Here is an 18998-nt window from a genome sequence, read left to right on the forward strand (position 1 = left end):
GCCAAACATACGGAGACATAGCGCAGGGTTGCCTTGATCAATACCTCATCTCGCTCGAAGACAGCGACGGGGACGTGTTCTACATAAGCCAACTCCGGCGCAAGATGGACGAGTCTCGCCTGCAGGCGAGGAGCGCGCGGACTGACACCGCTGTCGTTGCAGCGCAGCTGAAGGCAATCGAAGAAGGTGAGGGGTCAATGACGGGTAAGGTGCGCGAGCAGGCGGCGCTCCTCTACGAGTACGAGCAGCGATGGGCGCATGAGAAACCGAAGAGGAGCCATGCCTGATTCGGCCACATGGTGCCCTCACGCCCTTCTTTTAAGCTGTTCTCGTCCTTCCTGTCTGAATCCAGACATACATTACGCCACCCTAGACTTGGGCACGGACGAGAGAGGGCGTCTTACCTTGTTGGGCTCTTGTCACTCTTGTTCTCAGCCTCCAGAGGGTTTGCTCGCGCTCTTCCCTTCTTCACACCTCCTTTTCCGATCCTTGTCGCGTATGTCCCCTCTTAAGGTGTGCTTGTGTGTCTTGCATACGCGCTGCAAACTGCATGTTCCTCCACACTCGCCACACCCCTTCTCCATCCTCACCGTTTCTCACTGTGGTGCTCTGCGGAAGGCAGCTAGCTGAACTATTTGAACCCGTCCCCAACTCTTGTTGTCGTTCTGAATATTCGTGAGGCTCTTCGCTGATGAGCGCCACTCTCCTTTGTCATCGGTTTTTTTTTTTGTTTTCAAGCGCACGTTTCAATGGATCATTTCCCTGACACCCCGCCTGTGAATCCGGTTACGCCAACGTGTGTATACTCGCGCGCATGTGTCTGTAGGTGCGCCCAGGTGCCTTTTTTTTCTCTGATGTAGTGCCTATTCGTGGCTCTTTCTCTGCGCGGCACGTACCCCCCCAGCCAGCCCATCCACAGAGCGAAACAAATACGAAACGTGCGGGACACACACGCACTCACATACGTCGAGCTTTGGCAGTTCTCGTCGCGTAGTGTGCCTCCACCCCACCATACTCCACACCATCTCTCTGTGGGTGTCCCCTGAAACTTATGCACGTGAATCTCAGTGTGTGTGTGCGTGTGCGTGTGCCTACGTTAACCCCCTCTCTTGCTAGGTACACGCGTACGAGCACGCTTCCCCAGTTTTTTTTTTTTGCTCACAGCAGCGAACTCAAACGAAAAAAAAGCGCGCAGACGATAGTTAGCTGCATCACCGACAAGTACCTCCGAATGCACCACCTCCTTCCCTCTCCCCTTTGCTACTGCACTCCGTCACTGCCACTATGAGCAGAAATAGGCCCACATTAGCTCCTCCTTTTTCACCCCAGAGGCTTCCCTTACTTCCACTGCGCACCACGCTGCATAGCGACTTTGCCGTCACAAAAATTCAGAGCCACACAGAGTTCCTCACTTTTCTTTCACAACCCACACCCACTCGAGTAACCTCACCATTTAACAGGCACAAAAGCCATGCTCTTCTCCGAATTGTGCCACAGCATGTGCACTCTCATCACACCCGAACCCCTACACTACCGTTTCACTCTCTCCAAAGAACGAAGCGATATGAATGCACTACACAGAGCCTTCCTCTTTTACTCCACAGAACCAGTCGCTCCGAAATCACATCCCTCCACGCACATTTCAATATCCATGATCTTCTCACCTCTCTATCCCATAAAATTTCTTTTTAGAGCGTCTTATTGCACGTAAGTGACTTCACCACAACAGCTGATGGTGGCGGCGGTGCTGTGTGCTGCTGTGTGTGCGTGCATATGTGCTGTGTCAGCGCACGCACCAGCCGGGCGCAGTTGATGTTGGTTGCGCATTCGGCCTTGTCGTGTCGCGAGAGGCGCTGGCGCTGCGGTGGCGGCGCGTGGCGTGCGCGTGTGTGTTGTGATCAGCGCGCTCCGTGGGTGAGGCAGCGGACTCTACTATACTTGGTGCCGTACCCTGTGCCTCAATCGGGCCCGCGAGAGGTGCTGCTGTTGTGTGCACGCTGACCGCTGCATGATGCGAAAATCGAGGCATTTGTATGAGCCCGCAACTGTGATTTGAACTCCGTGTACTCAAAGCTACCAACATACTATACACGGGACTGAGCGCTGGACGGTCTGCTGCTGCTGGTTGTGGGTGCGGTTGTGTGTGGGCTGTGCACTGCGTGCGCGGCTTGTGTGGCGGGCGCATGCGTGATGGCATTGTGATTTAATTATACACCCGAGGCGCGCACAGCGCCGCGGACGAGAACCGGAGTGACTGACTGTGCGCGCTGCCGCTGCTGCTGCTGCTGCTGCTGCTGCGCCAGTCCACCTTCCTCCCAGCCGCACGTGGTGTCGGCTGCGGCTGTCCACTGCTGTGTGCGTGTGCGTGGCTTGAAGGGTGGCCGAGATGCGAGCGTGCGTGTGTGTGGGAACCAGGAGTAGCACCGTTGCGGAACACGGCCCATTGATCTATCGGCGGACTTGCTCTTGGGAGACGTGCGCTGCTGTTGTTGCTGTGTGCGAGTGCTGTGCCCGCCGCGCATTCAAGGTCCCTTGGCGGCGATTATATACCCTCGATGCTGCTTCACAGGATACCCAGCGTGGCCAGAGCTGCTGCTGCGACCCGGCGTGCGCGCGTGGGTGCGGTGCGCTTGTCTTTTGCCGACCGTGTGCGCGTGTGCAGCCTAGGAAACCAGTGCATGCGCGAGACTTGTGCTGCGCTGCTGCCGCTGCTGTGGCAGGTCAGCGAAAACACAGTCGAAGTGCCATTTACCCCCATCATTTCGCCTGCACCTGTGCTGTCCGAGAGAGAGAGAGAGCCGTGCGTGCCTGTGTGCTGCCAACGCGCTATTGCTTCCGCTGCGGCGTGCCGATGCGCAGCGGGATCCTGAGGTGCGTGAGATGCGCTGCGCATATGCGTGTGTGCGGCGCTGCTGCAAACGGGGCAATCCGAGGTGCACGTGGCTTGCGCCCGCTCGCGGGGCTCGGTGCCGTGGTGCGACCTTCTGGTAGCACCGGAGAGCCGTCAGCGGCGGATGCGCTGCGTGCTGGTTGCCGCGTTGTTGCTTGGTCGCGGGGTGGGGGGCGCGTGATGATGCTGCAGAATCTGAGTGTACCTTTCTTGAGCGTGCGCTGGCGCGCACGTGGTGAGGTGACGTATTCTCGCTGTGGCTTGCGCCGCGCGCGCTGGCCGAGTCTGATGTCCCCACACGCGCATGCGTGTGCTGTGGGCGTGGATGCCGGACTGCGCGCAGTCTAGGAAACCAGTGCATGCGTGAGACTTGTGCTGCGCTGGTGCCGAAGCTGCGCAAGAGCTGTGCCGCTGCTGCTGTTGGTGGCGGCGGTGCTGTGTGCTGCTGTGTGTGCGTGCATATGTGCTGTGTCAGCGCACGCACCAGCCGGGCGCAGTTGATGTTGGTTGCGCATTCGGCCTTGTCGTGCCGCGAGAGGCGCTGGCGCTGCGGTGGCGGCGCGTGGCGTGCGCGTGTGTGTTGTGATCAGCGCGCTCCGTGGGTGAGGCAGCGGACTCTACTATACTTGGTGCCGTACCCTGTGCCTCAATCGGGCCCGCGAGAGGTGCTGCTGTTGTGTGCACGCTGACCGCTGCATGATGCGAAAATCGAGGCATTTGTATGAGCCCGCAACTGTGATTTGAACTCCGTGTACTCAAAGCTACCAACATACTATACACGGGACTGAGCGCTGGACGGTCTGCTGCTGCTGGTTGTGGGTGCGGTTGTGTGTGGGCTGTGCACTGCGTGCGCGGTGTGCGTGACGCGCGCATGAATCATAATGTTGGGATCTTCTGTTTTCTTTATGCACTTTGCAGTGAAGATATTACACCGGAACGGCGTCATTTTACACGTTGTCGACGCCGCACTTCGTCCTCTTTGCATTGTGTTTCTCTTTTCTTCTCCTCTTTGCGAGGCGGTGGCGTGGTGCACTTGTCTCCAGGAGAATAGGCGGGAGGCGGGCTACTTACCCACACTGCACATCGATTTAGACGTGTGTCGAGCTAGACGGGTGCCAAGCGGAGGAGCAGAAAGGTGATGAAGATGATAGGAGAGACACAGGATTGTTGGTGAGTTTGTCGTTGGCTTTGCCGGCTCTGGATGTGTCGAGTTATAGCCGCAGAAATCACTAGCTGTGAAGTATCCCGCTCGGATGAGCTGTATGTACATTGTTTCCCCTCTCTCTGCGCCCTTTTGGTCGCTGTTTCCCCACCAAGGCTCATTGAAAGGGTTTGGCTTCTCATTTCGGCCTCTTTTCTGTGCTCATGCGTCTTTCACTCGCATTGCCTGTGCCGGCCCTCTTTACTGCACCTCTCCTCCTCCCCTTAATGAAGGGAAACGAACACTCACACAGGGGCAAGAGAGCCAAAGCAGCTTTCTCCCGCAAACTCAAGCGACAAGTAGCGGTATGCCGGCGAAAGGAAGATGGGTGGTGCATCTCCTCGCGCGCAGCAACGCGAGCCGTTTACTTCTTTCTCCTCTTTGATGGCTTGACGTCTGCCAGGGGTGTTTTAGGCAGTGGTGGTTAGAGGCCGGCGGAGAAAACGTTTGCTCATCCTGTACAGAGGAGAGTCGTTGCAGAAGGAAAAGAAAAGTAGAGGAAAGGGGGAGCGAGGCTAGGGACCCTGCGCAGTCTTTCCCCTTCGAGGCACTTCACGTGAGCGCGTAAGTGTGTGCCGCATGCCCGTTGTGCGGCGTGGCTCCTGCGTTTTCTACCTCTTTTCATGATCGTTGGTCTCTTTTTCTTGCACGGCGCAGGGGGGCTCCAGCTACCACCGCCGCCAACTCGGCCACGACTCCTCTGAGCATTTTCCACTGCCTTCCACTGCTCTCGTCCTTTGCAGGTTTCTCTTTTCTGTCGATATTTGGTCTCTGGTGGTTGAGCGCATTTTTGCTCTCGTTTTTCTGGACTCTCTCTCGCCTCTCATACACGTCTTTCCCGTTCTCGTTGTACAGTATCGCGCACCCACACATCCCCACGTCGCACTGGGGGGGTCGTTTCCACGCTAGCTCTTCATCAGCGTGCACTTTGGCCGCTACACTTTAATTTTCCAGTCGCGGCACGGTGGACAATTCGTGATGAGTCGCCGCCAGCATGGAGGACCCAAATCTGCCAACCCAGAGCAGCAGCTGCGCCAGGAGGCGACCGTCTTTCTGTCCCCTGATGTGGAGAAGGAGCTCGCACAAATTCTGCAGCGGCGTGAGAGTGTGGAGAAGGCGCTGCAGCGGATGGACGTGGAGGTGTATGACTTAGAGACCGCATTCCTCAAGCATTGTGTGTCGCATGGCGGCTCGCTCTTCGATGGCTTCGGTCTTGAGCGCCGCGAGAACGCACACCGCAATCCTGTGGCCGTCCTCACCCCACTCGCAACCTCATCGTCTTCTATTGGAAGAGGCGGGGGTGTAATTTCGCTGCCCAGATTTGACGCCATTTCCACTTCTGCGCCGGGTTCTCCGCTGCTCTCCACGATTGCAAACGGCGAACACGCGCGCAAGTATCGTGTCCTCTCCAGCTGCTTCGGAGTCGGTGGCATTGGCGGAGAAAGCAACGGCAGCGCAGCCCCAGATCTGGCCGTCACCTCTCACTCTCCGACATCGCTGAAAACCCTTGCCAGCGTTGCACCACCTACAGCTTCCGCGGCCGTCTTTCAGATCGGTAGCAAAGGGTCGTCAGCACCTGCGTTTCACTACCGCATCCACTTCTTTAGCCCCAGCGAGCGTGTGTTCTCCGCTTGCTCTGTCGGGGCGCTGAGCCGCGTGGAGATAGCCAAGTCGACTCTCGCTGGCTCGAGGGGTGTGTCGACTTCGACATGGTCGACAACTGTTGCTGCAGAAAGGCGCGGTGGAGGCTTGGGAAAGTGTGACCGTGGTGGTAGTGCAGACAGGCTCAGAGGCGGCAGAGGTGGTGGTACATCGCTTTCGAGAGCATTCGGCAAACAGCCCAACGCGGCACCGTTACGGCGACACCAACGAGACGCGAATGACGAAGTGGATGATGTTGATGACAGTGTTGCGGGGAGCGGCAGCGGTGACCGCCGTCGACGACGGCGACACACCGAGTAACTGACAGGCAACGGGCCAAGTCACCACACACACACACACATATATATATATATATATACATACATAGAGAGGGACATGTGTGCTGCTTGTGTGTGCGCGCATGGCCTCTTCAGTCTGTAAGATGCGTTGACCACATGCACGAAAGACAAGGGCGGTTCTCTACGCCAGACGCAGCAGCAGCAGCAGCACCAAAGGCGACCGTTCTCCGGAGTGTGTGTCTCTCTATTTCTCGTGCACCGCCCTCCCCACCTGTCCCTGCTTGACATTGGGGGTGCAAACAACGGATATACTAGCATGCAGACCCACATACATGCCCTCCTTCTCCCCCTTCCGCGTGCCTTTAGGAGAACAGATGCATTCAGGTACACCACCAGGCCTTTGCTTAACAGACGACGTGCAGTCACCAGGGATAATGTCAGTCATGCGTTGTTCCGTCTGCAATATTCATGCATCGCATCTTCTTTTCCATCTACCGCTTTTCCTCTCTACGTTGCACCTTTCTCGCACTGACACCCACACCCACACACCTTGACATCACGCCTCCTCCTCTTTCCCCAAGCGCCCGCCCAACACACTGTAGAAGATAAACTTAGCACACTTTTCTCTTGTTTTCGCTTGGTTGTTTTCTTCTCCTTTAATTCCCCTCCTCCCCTGTTCGACTAAGCGTTAATCAACTGAGCTGGAGACGAGGCATATCAATCCAGGCAGCGCTGGAGAGCAGACACCCCGCTCCCCCCCACACACACACACACAAAGGGGGAGAGGGAAGAGATCTTCACTAACCGCTAAGCAAAGAAGGCCTCGTCCCTGTGTCTGCTGCGCCTTTATCCACCCCCCTTTTCACTTCTGTTTTATTTCCTGTGCGTGTGTGTGCCACCGAGGTGTGCTACACGTCGTCTTTCTCGCCTTTTCTCCTCTTTTTTTTTTTGCTCAGCTTCTTGAACGACCAACGCTGAGCTGGAAGGCAGCTCTACCATCTCTTCATCCTCTGAGTGCTTACCTCTGGAGAGGCAGTTACGATACGGAACGACGGGATGACGTCTCAGCTCGCTTCACAGTTGCAGCAACTGCAGCAGCGCCCGGATGGGAGCGGCCACCGCCTCGCCAAGTCGTTTCTCTTCAGCACCCAGGACGCGCAAAGCTTCTCGCGCGAGCAAATCCATCAGCTGGCGCTGAATGGCTTGCAAACACTGACAGCAATGGACAATCGGTTTCACCCCTTCATCCAAAATCTCTTCGACGTCAAGCATGTGCGCCGAGAGCGCTCAATGCTGACGACAGCGGAGGATTCAACGCTGCGCCGCCGCCTAGAGCACTTTCTATCGCTCCTCAGCCCCCATTTATTTCTTACTGCGGCGCAGCAGGTGCTCGAGTTCTTGGTGCGTGTTTACGAGGTACACATCTACGACGCCGCGTCCGTGCTGCGCGCCTTCCTACCGTACCACGATCACAACATCTTCGCCCGTGTACTGCTACTACTGGACCTGCGGGACACTGGCTTCGATTTTCTCGCCACAAACCAGCTTCACGGTGCACCACTACTGCGGGAGCATCTCGTGCTGGCGTGCGCCGAGAGTCGCAAAGCCGCCAGACTTCTCTGCCTCACGGTCGCCATGCCGTTCCGATATGGGATTCGTTTTCATGCTGCTAACGCACTCTTCGCCAGCGTTGTGACACAGTTGGCGACGCACAAGAACGCTGAGGCACTCTGGCGCACGTTTCTGCCGTTTGTGCTCGAGCTGCTTTCTGGGGCCGTTCCTAGCGCAGAGGCTGGCACTGCGGAGTTGGTGGGTGAAGGGCAGAGCGACAGCGCACGCGGCGGGAGTAACCGCGTATCGACGGAGTCTGTGGCCACTGCCCTCGTCGTTCTAACTTCCTGGTCCGCCCACGTGCGCTTCTCCAGAGCCATGCTGATCACCGTGCTGAAGCCAACCTTTCGCTACATCACAGCAGCGGCCTTCGCAGCGGCTGGCGAGGCTCCTCATGGCGCCAGCGCATCCTACCTGCCGGTGCGCGACCTTCTTGCTCTGCTGGAGATTGTGCTAGCGACGCAGCACCGTGCGCTGGTAGACGTGTCCTTTGCGCCACTCCTTCAGACGCTATTGGCACTTCCGTGGCGCACCTTAACCTCGCAGCTACCATTTTCGGAGGCGACAGAGGTGGTGGCAGGCCCCAACGGTGTGCCGACGACGTCGCCGCGCCACAGTGTTCTTCTTGCCACGCTGCTGCAGACTGCGCTGGAGCGCCTGAGCAGCGCCTCGGAGGTCCGCCTGCTTCCCTCTGACGTCGTTGAATTCCTGACGTGCGCAGCGGAGGACTTACCTCTCTCCAACTCTATGGTCGCGCGCTACCTGCGCGTGCTCATGGCCGCAGAGGCTGGCACAAGCCCAGCAGGTGCTGTGCACGACGGATCGGCACGGGCTGCGGAGGAGGCAGCCGACAAATCGCTGTACTACCGCCTTGTAGTGGCACTAGAACGGCGCTATACTATCGTCTTTGATGGTGTGCTCTCAGAAGTGTTTCTACACCCCGAGACGACGACGGCAGCCGCCGCATTTCTCGCCCGCTACTTCAGCGGCACCCGGTACAGCACGGTCGAAGTGGGGAGTGCGCTCTCCGGGGCTACCGAGTCGCTGCCTCTGTTTGCATGTTTTCTCCACCCCGTGCCGGAGGTGCGCGCACTGGCTGCCAAGACGCTTCAGGGTATGTCAATCACGCAGGTTATGTGTGGCGCCAGTACGACCAGCGACAATGGCCAGTCTCTCGTAGATCTGTTGGCGCACGTCATCGCTTACGAGCACGACTGCACTGCGGCCGAGGTTTTTGTGGCCACCGCTGCAGCGGTGGTGGAGCGGCTCGCGACTCAGTGGTCCGGGGAGAAGGCAAAAGAGGGCGACGAGCTTGGCTGCCGTGCTGCGTGCCAGCTGGTCCGTTCCCTCTACTCCATGGTGCTGGCGTGGTCGCCTTCGGAAACCTCAGCAGCACCGGGAAGCGCGGCATCACGGGCGGCGGCGCAGCGCCGCGTGGTGCTGCCGCTCGTGACAACTTTTCTGCAGCCGGCCCTACTGATGTGGACGAGAAGTGCCAGCGCCACGACCTCGGCTGCACAGGACTTCCGCACCTCAGTGCTCTACCATGCGACTCTTCTGTATGCACAGTGGGCAGGGGCGTCTTTGGCATCCATGCAGACACCGGGCGAAGATGTTGCCCTGGTTGCGCAGGTGGAGAGTGAGCTGGTGACAGCGCTGGAGGCCGGCTGCGGAGGCCCAAGGGCTCTCGCTCCGCTTCTCCGCACCGGATCTGTATCTGCCAAGAGGCAGGGTAAGACGACTGCGAGGAACAGCAGTAGCGGCAAGATGGAGTGGCAGCGGGTTGGCCGCCGCGGTGTCGCCGCAGCCAAGTCTGACTCAGACGTCGAAGAGGAGCAACAGCAATCGCAGGCAGGTGGTGGTGACTGTAATGACTCCAGCACTATCAGGGCACGTACGGTGTGTTTCTCGAACATCCTTGAGTGCGATGTCTTACTTAACGCCATCCGCACCGAGGCGCAGCGGCGCCTGCCCGATGCCTTCGCCGCCGCGCGCACAGCGGTGTGTGAGGCCTCTGCAGTTCTCTCCAGCGCTGCATCTGGGGAGGTAGAGGTCGGGATCGCCCTCGCTGGTGCACTTCTGCCAACGGTTGGAGAAGGAGTGCCCACCGAAGCACTCGAGACGGTGTCTGCCATCGTGAATTTCTTGCATGGCAGCGATGCAGCAGACGAGACCGCCATGGTTAGCAGCGCCACCACCGCTGCAGCTGCCGTGGGGTATCTAGAGGTGGCTTATGCAGCTTTGCTGGCCAACGGCAGCGGACGACGTGTCGCTCAGGTGGGCCGTGGAGCGGTGGACGTAGCCACAGTAGCGCGTGAGCAGCTGTACCAAGTCCCTCTCGTGGCACAGATTGGAGCTGTACTGCGCGCGGCGCTCACGCGAGTGCTGGCTACTGCAGCTACGGTAGCCGTAGCTTCCGAAAGCTCCTCAGCGTCGCTCGTGCTTCGGCTTTGCCAAGGTCTCGGTTTCGTCGGTGCTGCACTGCCAAGTATCGTGGCGCAGCCAGACACGTTGGCACCGGCGTACCTCGAATTGACCAAAAACATGACTGCCGTGACGCTAGCTGCAGAGGCGAGAAGCAGTACTGCTGCCGCGTTACGCCAGGTCGACTGGTACGCGCTTGTAGCGGACGCTGTGTTTGGCCCCGCAGAGGAGGCCGACCACGACTCGTGTGTGAGGCCAAATACCCTCGCTGCCCTCGCACTCGTGCTCTTCCTCCCGCTCCGCGCCTCGTCTACGCAGCGCCTGATACAGCTGCGCGCGCTGCAGGAATCGGTGGTCACGACCGGCGCACGGCACGGCAGCACCCGCGGAGGCGCGAGTCGACTGACGGGAGCGCAAGTGATTCTTGCCGCCGCCATGCAGCCGCAGCCCCAGAAAGGTACGTCCTCATCCACCTCGTCGTCGACGTGCTCCGTAACGGCGCTGAGCTGCCTGATTGAGTGCATGGCTGTGGAGGAGCGCCAGTATCAGCTCTCCCCCAGCGCCGCTGCGCTCGTCTGCTTGCTGCTGGCGATACACAACGGCACAGACGTCAGCGCGCAGGCGTACGTCGTGCCAGCTGAGTGGGCGCATCGCATCATTCGCTACTTCTTCCGCAGCCATAACAGCCATGGCGGTGAGCGTGCGCGTACCGGCTCTTCCTCTGCGGTGGCGGCGTCGTCGTCTCCTGTCATGACACCACAGCAGGTCTCCCTGATCAAGGCCATGTTGCCACGTGTTGAGGGAATTCTTGCCAGCGCTAAGGGCGCTGATGCATCTTCGTCCTCGCTCTGTATCGTCACCGCGGACGCGGCCGACTTAGTCGACGCCGTTTGTGGCTGCCTGCATATCTGGGGAGAGGCGAGCACGAAGGACGACGCCGTCGCCGGCAATGCCTCTGTGAGGCTGGTTGAGCTGCTGTTGAGGCATCCATACACACACGTGCACGGTGGCGGCACTCGGCCCGTGTACCGCTACGCGTTGGCTGCCTTGACTGTCGGGCTGAGCTACGGATTGAAGGGCCGCCAGCCGACTCAGTCGAACATCTTCAAGGTAGGGAAGTCGGTCTCCACGGCAGCATCTCGCAAAGGTGAATACGCAATCTCAGCTGAGTACCAGCGACTGGTGGCCGCGCGGCTGCAGCCGGTAGTCCTGCATGCGATGGACGTCATTGGGACTGATGTAGGCCTGGCGTGTATGGGAACGCTGGGCGGGTACGAGTATTTCTTCCTGCCTCTCGTTGCCTCCGTCGAGAGCGCGGCGGCCACCGTGGGTGGGCGTCAGCCGGTGTTGTCTAAGGCAGAGGTTGCCCATGGCCGCACATCGCCGGTGATAGGCACTGACCACGAGACCGCAAGTGAGGCTGCTGTCGTGCTGCTAAAGCGTCTGCGCGAGATGCTCGAGACCCTGGTGCCATCGACCGCTGCAGCTGTTAGCGAGACACCATCGGCAAAACATAAGGGAATCGTCGATTGTGCAGCGGAGGGGGAGGAGGGCTCTGCATCCACTTCGGCAGTGTGCTGGCGACCACCGGCGTCCGCAGCCGTTGCAAACCCTCTCACTTTCGCAGACGCACGGCGTGTACTGCGCCTCCCATCTGTGTGCGGTGCTGCTGCCGAAGGCACCGGCAGGTGGACTCTAGGTGCCTTGAGTCACGAGAGCCTGGGCCTCCTCCGCACTCTGCTTCGTGTGATGCCTACAGTCGTTATGGACGACGAGGATGACAGCGAGAGCGTCTACGCGTTGGTGATGGAGTGCCTGGAGCTGTACCCGCTTCAAGGGATGGAGGTGTTGCTGCGTCGCGCTGCTTCGTCGGCCGTCGCGGATGACGTGGCGATGCTGCCGCGCATCCAGCAGCTGCGTCTCGGTGCTCGTGGCTCGGTGCAAGTCGAAGAGGTGCTGCGGCTTGTAGAAACCCTCGTGCAGGTGTGCACGGATCAGACTCGACTGCTGTCGGAGAAGGTGACAGACGGCGCCCATCGCATCAAGAGCCTTCTGCTGCGCGAGATGATGGTGCTGATGGCGCGTGTACTCGTCGATGACAACGCGGAGGACGATGGTGCTGAGAAGGATGAGGAGGCATCTGCTACTTCCCCGAAGCGTGCGGCGGTCGATGCGAACGCGGCAGAGCGGCGCCAAAGTGAACTGCACTTCCATGTGGACACCATTGCTGGTCTCCTGCGGGCGACAGCACCCCTTTTGAAGATGCCGACCGGTGCAGCTGCGGCGGCAGCGACTGCCTGCACAAGCGTGGCGAAAAGCAGCACATACCTGCACATCCCGCTCGTTTCGCTCCTCATAAAGCTGGAGCCGTTCGACAACACAGAGGCGCTCGGATTCCGCAGCGCTCGAGAGGTGTGCCAGGAAATCTTGGCAAGCTTTGGGATACACACGCAAGTGCAGTGCTTGGGTCAGTTGATGCGCCTTGTTGCCGACCCGGTGATGCAGCTCCGCTCCGGCGTCAACGCAGAAGGGGATGGCGGTGCGGTGAATGGCGAGGAGCACCAGCGAATGCAGCACCTCCTCCGTCGAATGGTGAAACCAAATCAGGTCATCAACCGACAGGAGACGATCATGCATCTCGTCAACCTGACGATCAAGTCTGACCTCTTCCTGGAGCCATTCCTCGCCTTGCAGCTCCACGCCCGCTCCAGCCAACCGAGCCGCGCTGCAAAGAAGCGACTCCAGCAGCAGCAGCAGCAGAGCAAGCAAAAGAGCCCCAGGATCGATGGAGAGAATGAGAAAGAGAGCGACACCGACGGGGACGTTGTGGAGCAGGCTGAGGGCGCGGCGCAGCGCGAGGACGGTGGCTGTATGGAGCTGCTCGTAAGCGCGCTGGAGCTCTTCGCGCATTACCACGACCTGCACGAGACGACGCGCCGCAGCGCCGCATCGGTGGCAGCGGGGGCGGCAGAGGAGGAGGCATACACATCCTTGCTGGAGCTGCTTGCAGGCAACACCCTCGCCTGCGTCCTGGCCGGCATCAATGAGCCGACGTTTGTGGTTTGCCAGCAGCGGCTGCTCGAGGACAGGCGCGTGGCACTGCGCAAGATCGGTCTGGAGGTGCTGCTGGATCGCCTGCATCACTCCTTGCCGACGCTGGAGAATGTCGTGTCTGATGAAGAGGTGGAGGAGCATCGCCGTCGTCTGCGCGACCCGCGGCAGCGCCTTTCTCTGGTCGATCTGGTGCGCATCAAGGCCCGCCCTCTCACGACAAAGCGGTCCATCCAGCTCTTCCCGCTGCTAGTAGCAGAGATCAAGACCAGCCTGGCTCAATTCCACGCGACACTGCAGTCTGCTAGCACCGCCGGCGAGCTGCTCACCAGGGTGCAGCTCGGCGTTGCGGCAGTGGAGGAGCTCATCCGCATTGTCAGCAGTGGTGGCAGCCTGCAGTCGGAAAAGACTTTACTCAACGCAAGCCGCAGCAAGCGTGTGACGGGGGCAGCGCTTGTGAAGCTGTTTGGCAACCGCAGCCGCGTCACCGAGGTCCACGAGCTGGTTGACCTGATCTGCAATCACTGGATGCCGTTGCTAACACGCTGCGAAATGCGACTGCGCTCTCGTACCGGACAACCCGGCGCGGACGGCAGCTCATACTACTCGACTACTGCGTCCTACTCGAGTGCTGAAGAGAGCGTGCTGGGCTGCATGACGTGCCTCGTCACGGCGCTGGCGACGATCGTGCAGGTAATGGGGACGGCCTTCGCATCGACGCACTGCCTCAGTTTCCTGCACACGCTTGTGTCCGCCGGTGTGTACCAGGTTGTGGAGATGCCCGGCGTCGTGTCTTGCGGCGAGGCTGGGAAGCTGCTTCGCCACAGTACCCTCTCCTCGTTGATTCGCTGCCTCCCTGCATGCTGGCAGATGACCCAGCCCTACCTGCCCTCCATGCTCTTCCTCGCGACGCACCTGAGGAACGTGACAGACGCGGAGTCGCACTATTTATGCGCTGAGATGCTGGCGGTGCTGGAGGCTGTGATGGAGCCACAGTTGCTGCTGGACGCCGGCACAACATGTCTGCAGGGCCTCCCGTACCTCAACGGGGCGCTTGTTCCAGCATCTGAGCAGCATCAGTTGGCAGACCTTGCTGCCGAGGCAGCTGCATCGGTCAGCGAGTCAGGGAAAGCGAAGAAGGGCACCATGCGTGTGAGGCAGATCCGGGCCCAGGTGCACACACACTCCTTCTCCCTCCTCTTTACCTGCTTCGAGCGCCGCGTCGAGAACATGCGCAAAGAGGAACTGCTGCACATGCGCATGCTCATGGACGGTGCGACCCCTCAGCAGAATTTCTGGCTAGCCGCTTTCCAGTCCCTCGCGAGCGCGCCGTCCGTACCGTCGAGCGAGGCGGTGATGCCAGTGCTGCAGGCCTTCACTGTTTTCGTGCTCAAGTTCCAGGCGAAGCACAGCTCCCGGCTGCTGCGCATTGTGGCGGACTGGGCTTTTGCGGAGTCGAGTGGCGTCGTGACTGGCGCATCGCGAAAGCGTGCAGTCGGTCCTGGCGACCCCGACAGCAACGCGGCTGAGGAGGAACACAATGGCCGCGGCCACGATGGCGTGGCGCAGTCGATCTCGCGCGTGACACTGCAGTCCTGGATCGTCTTTTTTGCCCTCAGCAACCACTTGCTCGGCAAGCTGGGCTCCATCCTTGACTTCGCCTTCCCCATCTTCCTCCCCCACACAGTCACTGCTCTGCGGATGTACTGCGCGACGACGGCAACGGCATCCAAGGTGATGGACTCGCTTGTGGCGTTGGTGCTGGAGGGCGCGCTGGAGTGCATGCGCAACATGGCACTGGCCCAGACGCCAGGGCCCGATCACGACTACAGCATCCAGCTCGACGTGTACTTTGCGAAGGCAGATGTCTTCCCGAGTGTGATGCCGGCGTTGGTGCATCAGCTGCACAATCTGCACTATCTGGAGGACAGTCAGCGCGACTACCGCTTTCGCGCAGAGCACAACGTCATTCCGGCCATCCGCGCCTTCATGGCTTGCCTTGGATCTAGCAAGCTCCAGAGCAAGACCCAGGCCGAGGTGGTACGTGACCTGCGTCACCCCAGCCGCCACGTACGGCGTGAGGCACTCATCTGTCTCGACGGCATCTACGCAGACGGTGGTGACGAATTGGCGTCGCGGCTTATGGCGGAGATGCTACCGACTGTCATCGAGCTCACCGAGGACCGTGACGACGCCGTGGTTGAGGAGGCACGTAAGCTCTGCAACGACCTTTCGCACATGACTGGGCAAGATGTTCTGTATGCGATGAGCTGACCATGTGCTGAGTGCCATCGAGCAAACTGCTCATCCACGTCAACCGCGCAGGCCTCCCCCCTCCTGCGTAAACACTCGTTCGACTACCCGTGGGGGTTTTCTGTCTTTCTCTTCCTCCCGTTTCTCCCCCTTGGTGAGTGCGCGAGTGTAACGTAAGCCCTGAACTCGCCTAATAGTGAAGCGGAATTTTTTTTTGCGTGTATGCGTGTACACGATGAACACGTCTGTCTCGCTCCGCAGTCCATCAAGCTGTAACGTCCACACGAACACCCACACAGAGAGACACTGCGATGTACTGCCTCAACGTGTTGCACCCGCGCCTACGTGTCAGCGCGGGTGCACTCGAGGCTACTGCTCGCATCGAGTGGCCTCTCCGTCTTTCACTAATTGGGGGGGGTACCATGAACGCTCTCACCATCTACAAGAGGGACGTGCGATGACCAACAGGTGCCTCTCTTCTCCGCGGTGTGTGGGAGGCTTTCTCTCCTCTGCGTCGCCGGTGTCTTCATCGTTCCGCCCACCACCGTCGCCACTCTGACTTGCTACCCCTACCGCATGCGCGCCCACATTTGTACGCATTCAGCACCAGCCCAGGACTGACTCTTCTCTTCCTCCCTCTCTTGCTGCAGCGGGCTGTTGTACTTATCTGCTCGTGCTGTCGACTTCTCACCTTCTCTCCTTTTCATTGCCACTGCTGCTCGTTGTGCCTCGCTCACTCGCTCATTCGCATGCGTGTGTGTGCATCTGTCTGCATTCAGTGTCTTTGCGACGTCGTATCGCTATCATTTAAGCCCCTCATCCTCCCTTCTCTCCTTTCTCGCCATGACGGGTCAGGCAAGGCTTGCAAGGCGCGCGTCCAAGTCGGTGACTGCGATCAAGAAGGCGTCCAAGAAGGCACTGTCTTTGCCCAAGTCGGCTTTCGCCTTGCCACAGCAGCTTAAGCAGACTGCCTCAGCGCCCCTCCAGAGCACCAACCATATGCAGCTGTGGCTGCGCACCGTCCCCACCCCGCTCGGTCCCTTTTCGCTTTATGTGGATGCTGACGGTGCCGTGCGCTGCTGTCACTGGCAGCGCAGCATGCCTGGAGACGCCGCTGCGCTTCAGACTGAGGCGCAGGAGGTTTGCGCCACAATGCAGTCCCGGTGGTACAAGAATGCGACCGTTACAGTGGCTGGCGTGTGGGCTGATAGCGCCGATAGGGTGTCGGGGGTGCCCGGGGAAAGCGCAGTTGCGCTCTTGAGGGATTATTTTAATCCACCTACGGCGAAGGCTGGCCGTCCCGAAGAGTTGGAGCGCCTCCTGATGCAGGTGCCGATCGTCTACCCGCCCACCACCACCTTCATGGCGCAGGCGTGGGCGACTCTGCGCGACACTGTTCCCTCCGGCGCAACCATTTCCTATAAGGGGCTAGGAGTTCGTGTGAACAAGGCACTGCATCTGCCTGCGTCGGCTGCAGTGGCACCCCGCGCCATTGGTGTGGCGATGGGGGCCAACCCCATACCCGTTATTGTGCCATGCCATCGTGTCTTGTCGTCGACGAACTCGCTATGTGGGTACGGGCTCGGGCTACGCTTCAAGGTGTGGTTACTGCGACACGAGCAGGCAGACGTTGCGGCGGAGAAGCTGCGCGTAGGCGAAGAGGAGAACGCTGTGAGCACTGTGGCTTCTCGTCATTGATGACAACGGTGGAGACACGCGCAGATTCAGGCAGTCCCAATGCCGGTTCCCCGCCCCTTTCCACCGCCCAAGCCTTTCGACTGCTTCACCAACATTACCACTCTTTCGAGCCTACGAAGGAGCACGTATGTATCCGCATCTGCATTGCACTCGAATCGGAAGCAAATGCCTACTCCCCGACAGCCCGCTCCTTTTCCTTCTGCATCTCTCTTCCTGTTTGCGTTCTCCGCATAGCAAACTTCCTGGTCACTTTTTGATTTTTACTCGGTTGCCACCCGTCTACCACCGCAACATCCGCCCAGCACTGTGGTCGCTTTTATTTTTCTTTAGCGACACCTGCGCACTCCTTTTTTTTTTTTTCGCTGTTTGCCGTCGTTGTTTCCGTGTGTTTTTACCGATTCCCCCCTTCATCCAGGGGCGCACTTGACGGGTCCTGTCATCCCGCGGAGGGGATGCTCGCCTTCGCCACTACGCCCCCTATCGTTGCCTTTATTCTCACATGCGTACTATCCGGTCTCTCTCGCCATAATTGTTCTCCTCCCTTGTTCTGCGCGGTGGAGCCGCTACCCCAGCGCACCGCGACTCCACGCTACCTCATGCCAAGTGGCACTGCTCGTGTTGTGCTCGTCAGCACGACTGAGTTTTGTGAGCTGAAGGGGCATGGCGGTCTGTTGTGTGGGTTTTTTACGAGAGCGAGGTGCCGTTGTTTCTCCCAGTGCGTCGCTGCATGCGCAGGTAAAAGAGAGGGGAGAGGGAGTCGTCAAGGCCCAACGATAAGACGACCGTCAATGCGCGTATACTGATGGAATCAAACATACAACTCCAGCTCGACATGAGCCGCCAAGTAAAGAAGCGAAGTGAGAGAAAATTGATCCCTCTCCACACACACGCACTGATGTGCTGCGGAATCAGAAGACTCCTTCTACTTAAGAGGGTGAGCGAGAAGGATGAAAGAGGAAACAAGGAGTCCGTGAGCCATGGGGAGAGCAGAGGTGAGAGGGGTGTCTTCACGTGTCTGTGTGCCTGTGTGCCTGTGCTCGCCACTCTTTCCGATTTATTTTTCGTGCGTTGCTTGCGTCGCTCAGTTCTCTGCTCCAACGATCGGGAGGGGGCACCCCTCTGTGTGTGGTGTCTCGGAGTCCAATGCCTCTACCCTCTGTGGGGCGACCATGCAGCCCCCCTCCATCCCTGCTACTGCCGAACCACCTCTGGTGGTGACAGGCTCAAGTGCCTACGACGTGGGGGAGGCCAGATCGATTTTTCGCCACTGATGTCAGCGGCCAGTTCCTCGGTGGCGTTGCGCCGGAGAAACCTGCGGTGGTGAATGCGGCTGTCCTATCCACATGATGGGTGGCGCATTCACGCAACTCCAGCGCATCTCGCCCGACCCTCGCTGCCTGCGGGGCTGGGGCTGGGCCGGGCATGCGGCAGGGGGCTGTGCTCCGATGGCCGAGCCTGGGTGACTGCAATGCGTGCGTCTGGTGCTGCTTTGCACTAGACGGTGGCCCTGTGGCAGGCCGGGTAGAGCGAGGCGTGACGCGTGTTGCATGGCAGAGAGTGGAGGCCTTAGATGAAGAAAATCTTTCCACTCTTTTAGTGGTCGGCTCAGGTGTAGATGTAACGGCGTTGAACTCGTTCATAACGATGAGTGCGCGCCGGCCACTTTCTCCTCTTCTTATCCTTCCCCCCTTTTCGTTCGCCATTTTCTTCGACTCTCTGCTGCCATTGCGGCGGTTTCTCCATCTTGTGTGCTTTTCTATCGCCGTTTCTTTTCCTGTTGTCTCATACGGGAGGGCGGTCTCGCTATTTTCCCTCTTTGCCTTTCAGCTGCCGGGTGCGCCACTGCTCACCATCCACCACGTCGCTTCTCCTCTCTTTTCGACTCCCTTTCCCTAGTCTCGGTCTCACTTGTTCTTCCTGTTGTTTTCCG

At 59.4% G+C, this 18998-nt stretch overlaps 4 protein-coding genes and 7 non-coding genes across 11 annotated transcripts; all 11 read left to right on the plus strand.

Moving 5' to 3' along the window:
• Window positions 1-2: 2 nt before the first annotated feature.
• LBRM_26_1700 (hypothetical protein, unknown function) lies at window positions 3-287 on the plus strand (the record flags this gene model as incomplete). The annotated part of the gene is made up of 1 exon (XM_001562351.2): window positions 3-287. A coding segment is annotated over one exon (285 nt), but the record flags the coding sequence as incomplete, so codon positions are not given.
• Window positions 288-2185: 1898 nt separating this feature from the next.
• Window positions 2186-2261, plus strand: LBRM_26_snoRNA1. Its single transcript, XR_001182252.1, has one exon. It is a non-coding gene (small nucleolar RNA).
• A 148-nt stretch (window positions 2262-2409) lies between these two features.
• LBRM_26_snoRNA lies at window positions 2410-2477 on the plus strand. The gene has a single exon (XR_001182253.1). It is a non-coding gene (small nucleolar RNA).
• A 33-nt stretch (window positions 2478-2510) lies between these two features.
• On the plus strand, window positions 2511-2591 carry LBRM_26_snoRNA3. Its single transcript, XR_001182254.1, has one exon. It is a non-coding gene (small nucleolar RNA).
• A 67-nt stretch (window positions 2592-2658) lies between these two features.
• Window positions 2659-2708, plus strand: LBRM_26_snoRNA4. The gene has a single exon (XR_001182255.1). It is a non-coding gene (small nucleolar RNA).
• A 7-nt stretch (window positions 2709-2715) lies between these two features.
• On the plus strand, window positions 2716-2790 carry LBRM_26_snoRNA5. The gene has a single exon (XR_001182256.1). It is a non-coding gene (small nucleolar RNA).
• Window positions 2791-2818: 28 nt separating this feature from the next.
• LBRM_26_snoRNA6 lies at window positions 2819-2884 on the plus strand. The gene has a single exon (XR_001182257.1). It is a non-coding gene (small nucleolar RNA).
• A 173-nt stretch (window positions 2885-3057) lies between these two features.
• On the plus strand, window positions 3058-3477 carry LBRM_26_snoRNA8. Its single transcript, XR_001182258.1, has one exon. It is a non-coding gene (small nucleolar RNA).
• Window positions 3478-5069: 1592 nt separating this feature from the next.
• LBRM_26_1710 (conserved hypothetical protein) lies at window positions 5070-6053 on the plus strand (the record flags this gene model as incomplete). The annotated part of the gene is made up of 1 exon (XM_001562352.1): window positions 5070-6053. The coding sequence occupies one exon, from the start codon at window positions 5070-5072 to the stop codon at window positions 6051-6053; it is 984 nt and encodes a 327-aa protein (XP_001562402.1).
• A 1034-nt stretch (window positions 6054-7087) lies between these two features.
• LBRM_26_1720 (conserved hypothetical protein) lies at window positions 7088-15391 on the plus strand (the record flags this gene model as incomplete). Its single annotated transcript, XM_001562353.2, has 1 exon — window positions 7088-15391. The coding sequence occupies one exon, from the start codon at window positions 7088-7090 to the stop codon at window positions 15389-15391; it is 8304 nt and encodes a 2767-aa protein (XP_001562403.2).
• An 822-nt stretch (window positions 15392-16213) lies between these two features.
• Window positions 16214-17068, plus strand: LBRM_26_1730 (conserved hypothetical protein; the record flags this gene model as incomplete). Its single annotated transcript, XM_001562354.1, has 1 exon — window positions 16214-17068. One exon carries the CDS (start codon window positions 16214-16216, stop codon window positions 17066-17068), a length of 855 nt encoding a protein of 284 aa, XP_001562404.1.
• Window positions 17069-18998: the final 1930 nt, after the last annotated feature.

This window comes from Leishmania braziliensis, chromosome 26 (assembly GCF_000002845.2).
Source record: "Leishmania braziliensis MHOM/BR/75/M2904 complete genome, chromosome 26".
NCBI lineage: Eukaryota > Euglenozoa > Kinetoplastea > Trypanosomatida > Trypanosomatidae > Leishmania > Leishmania braziliensis.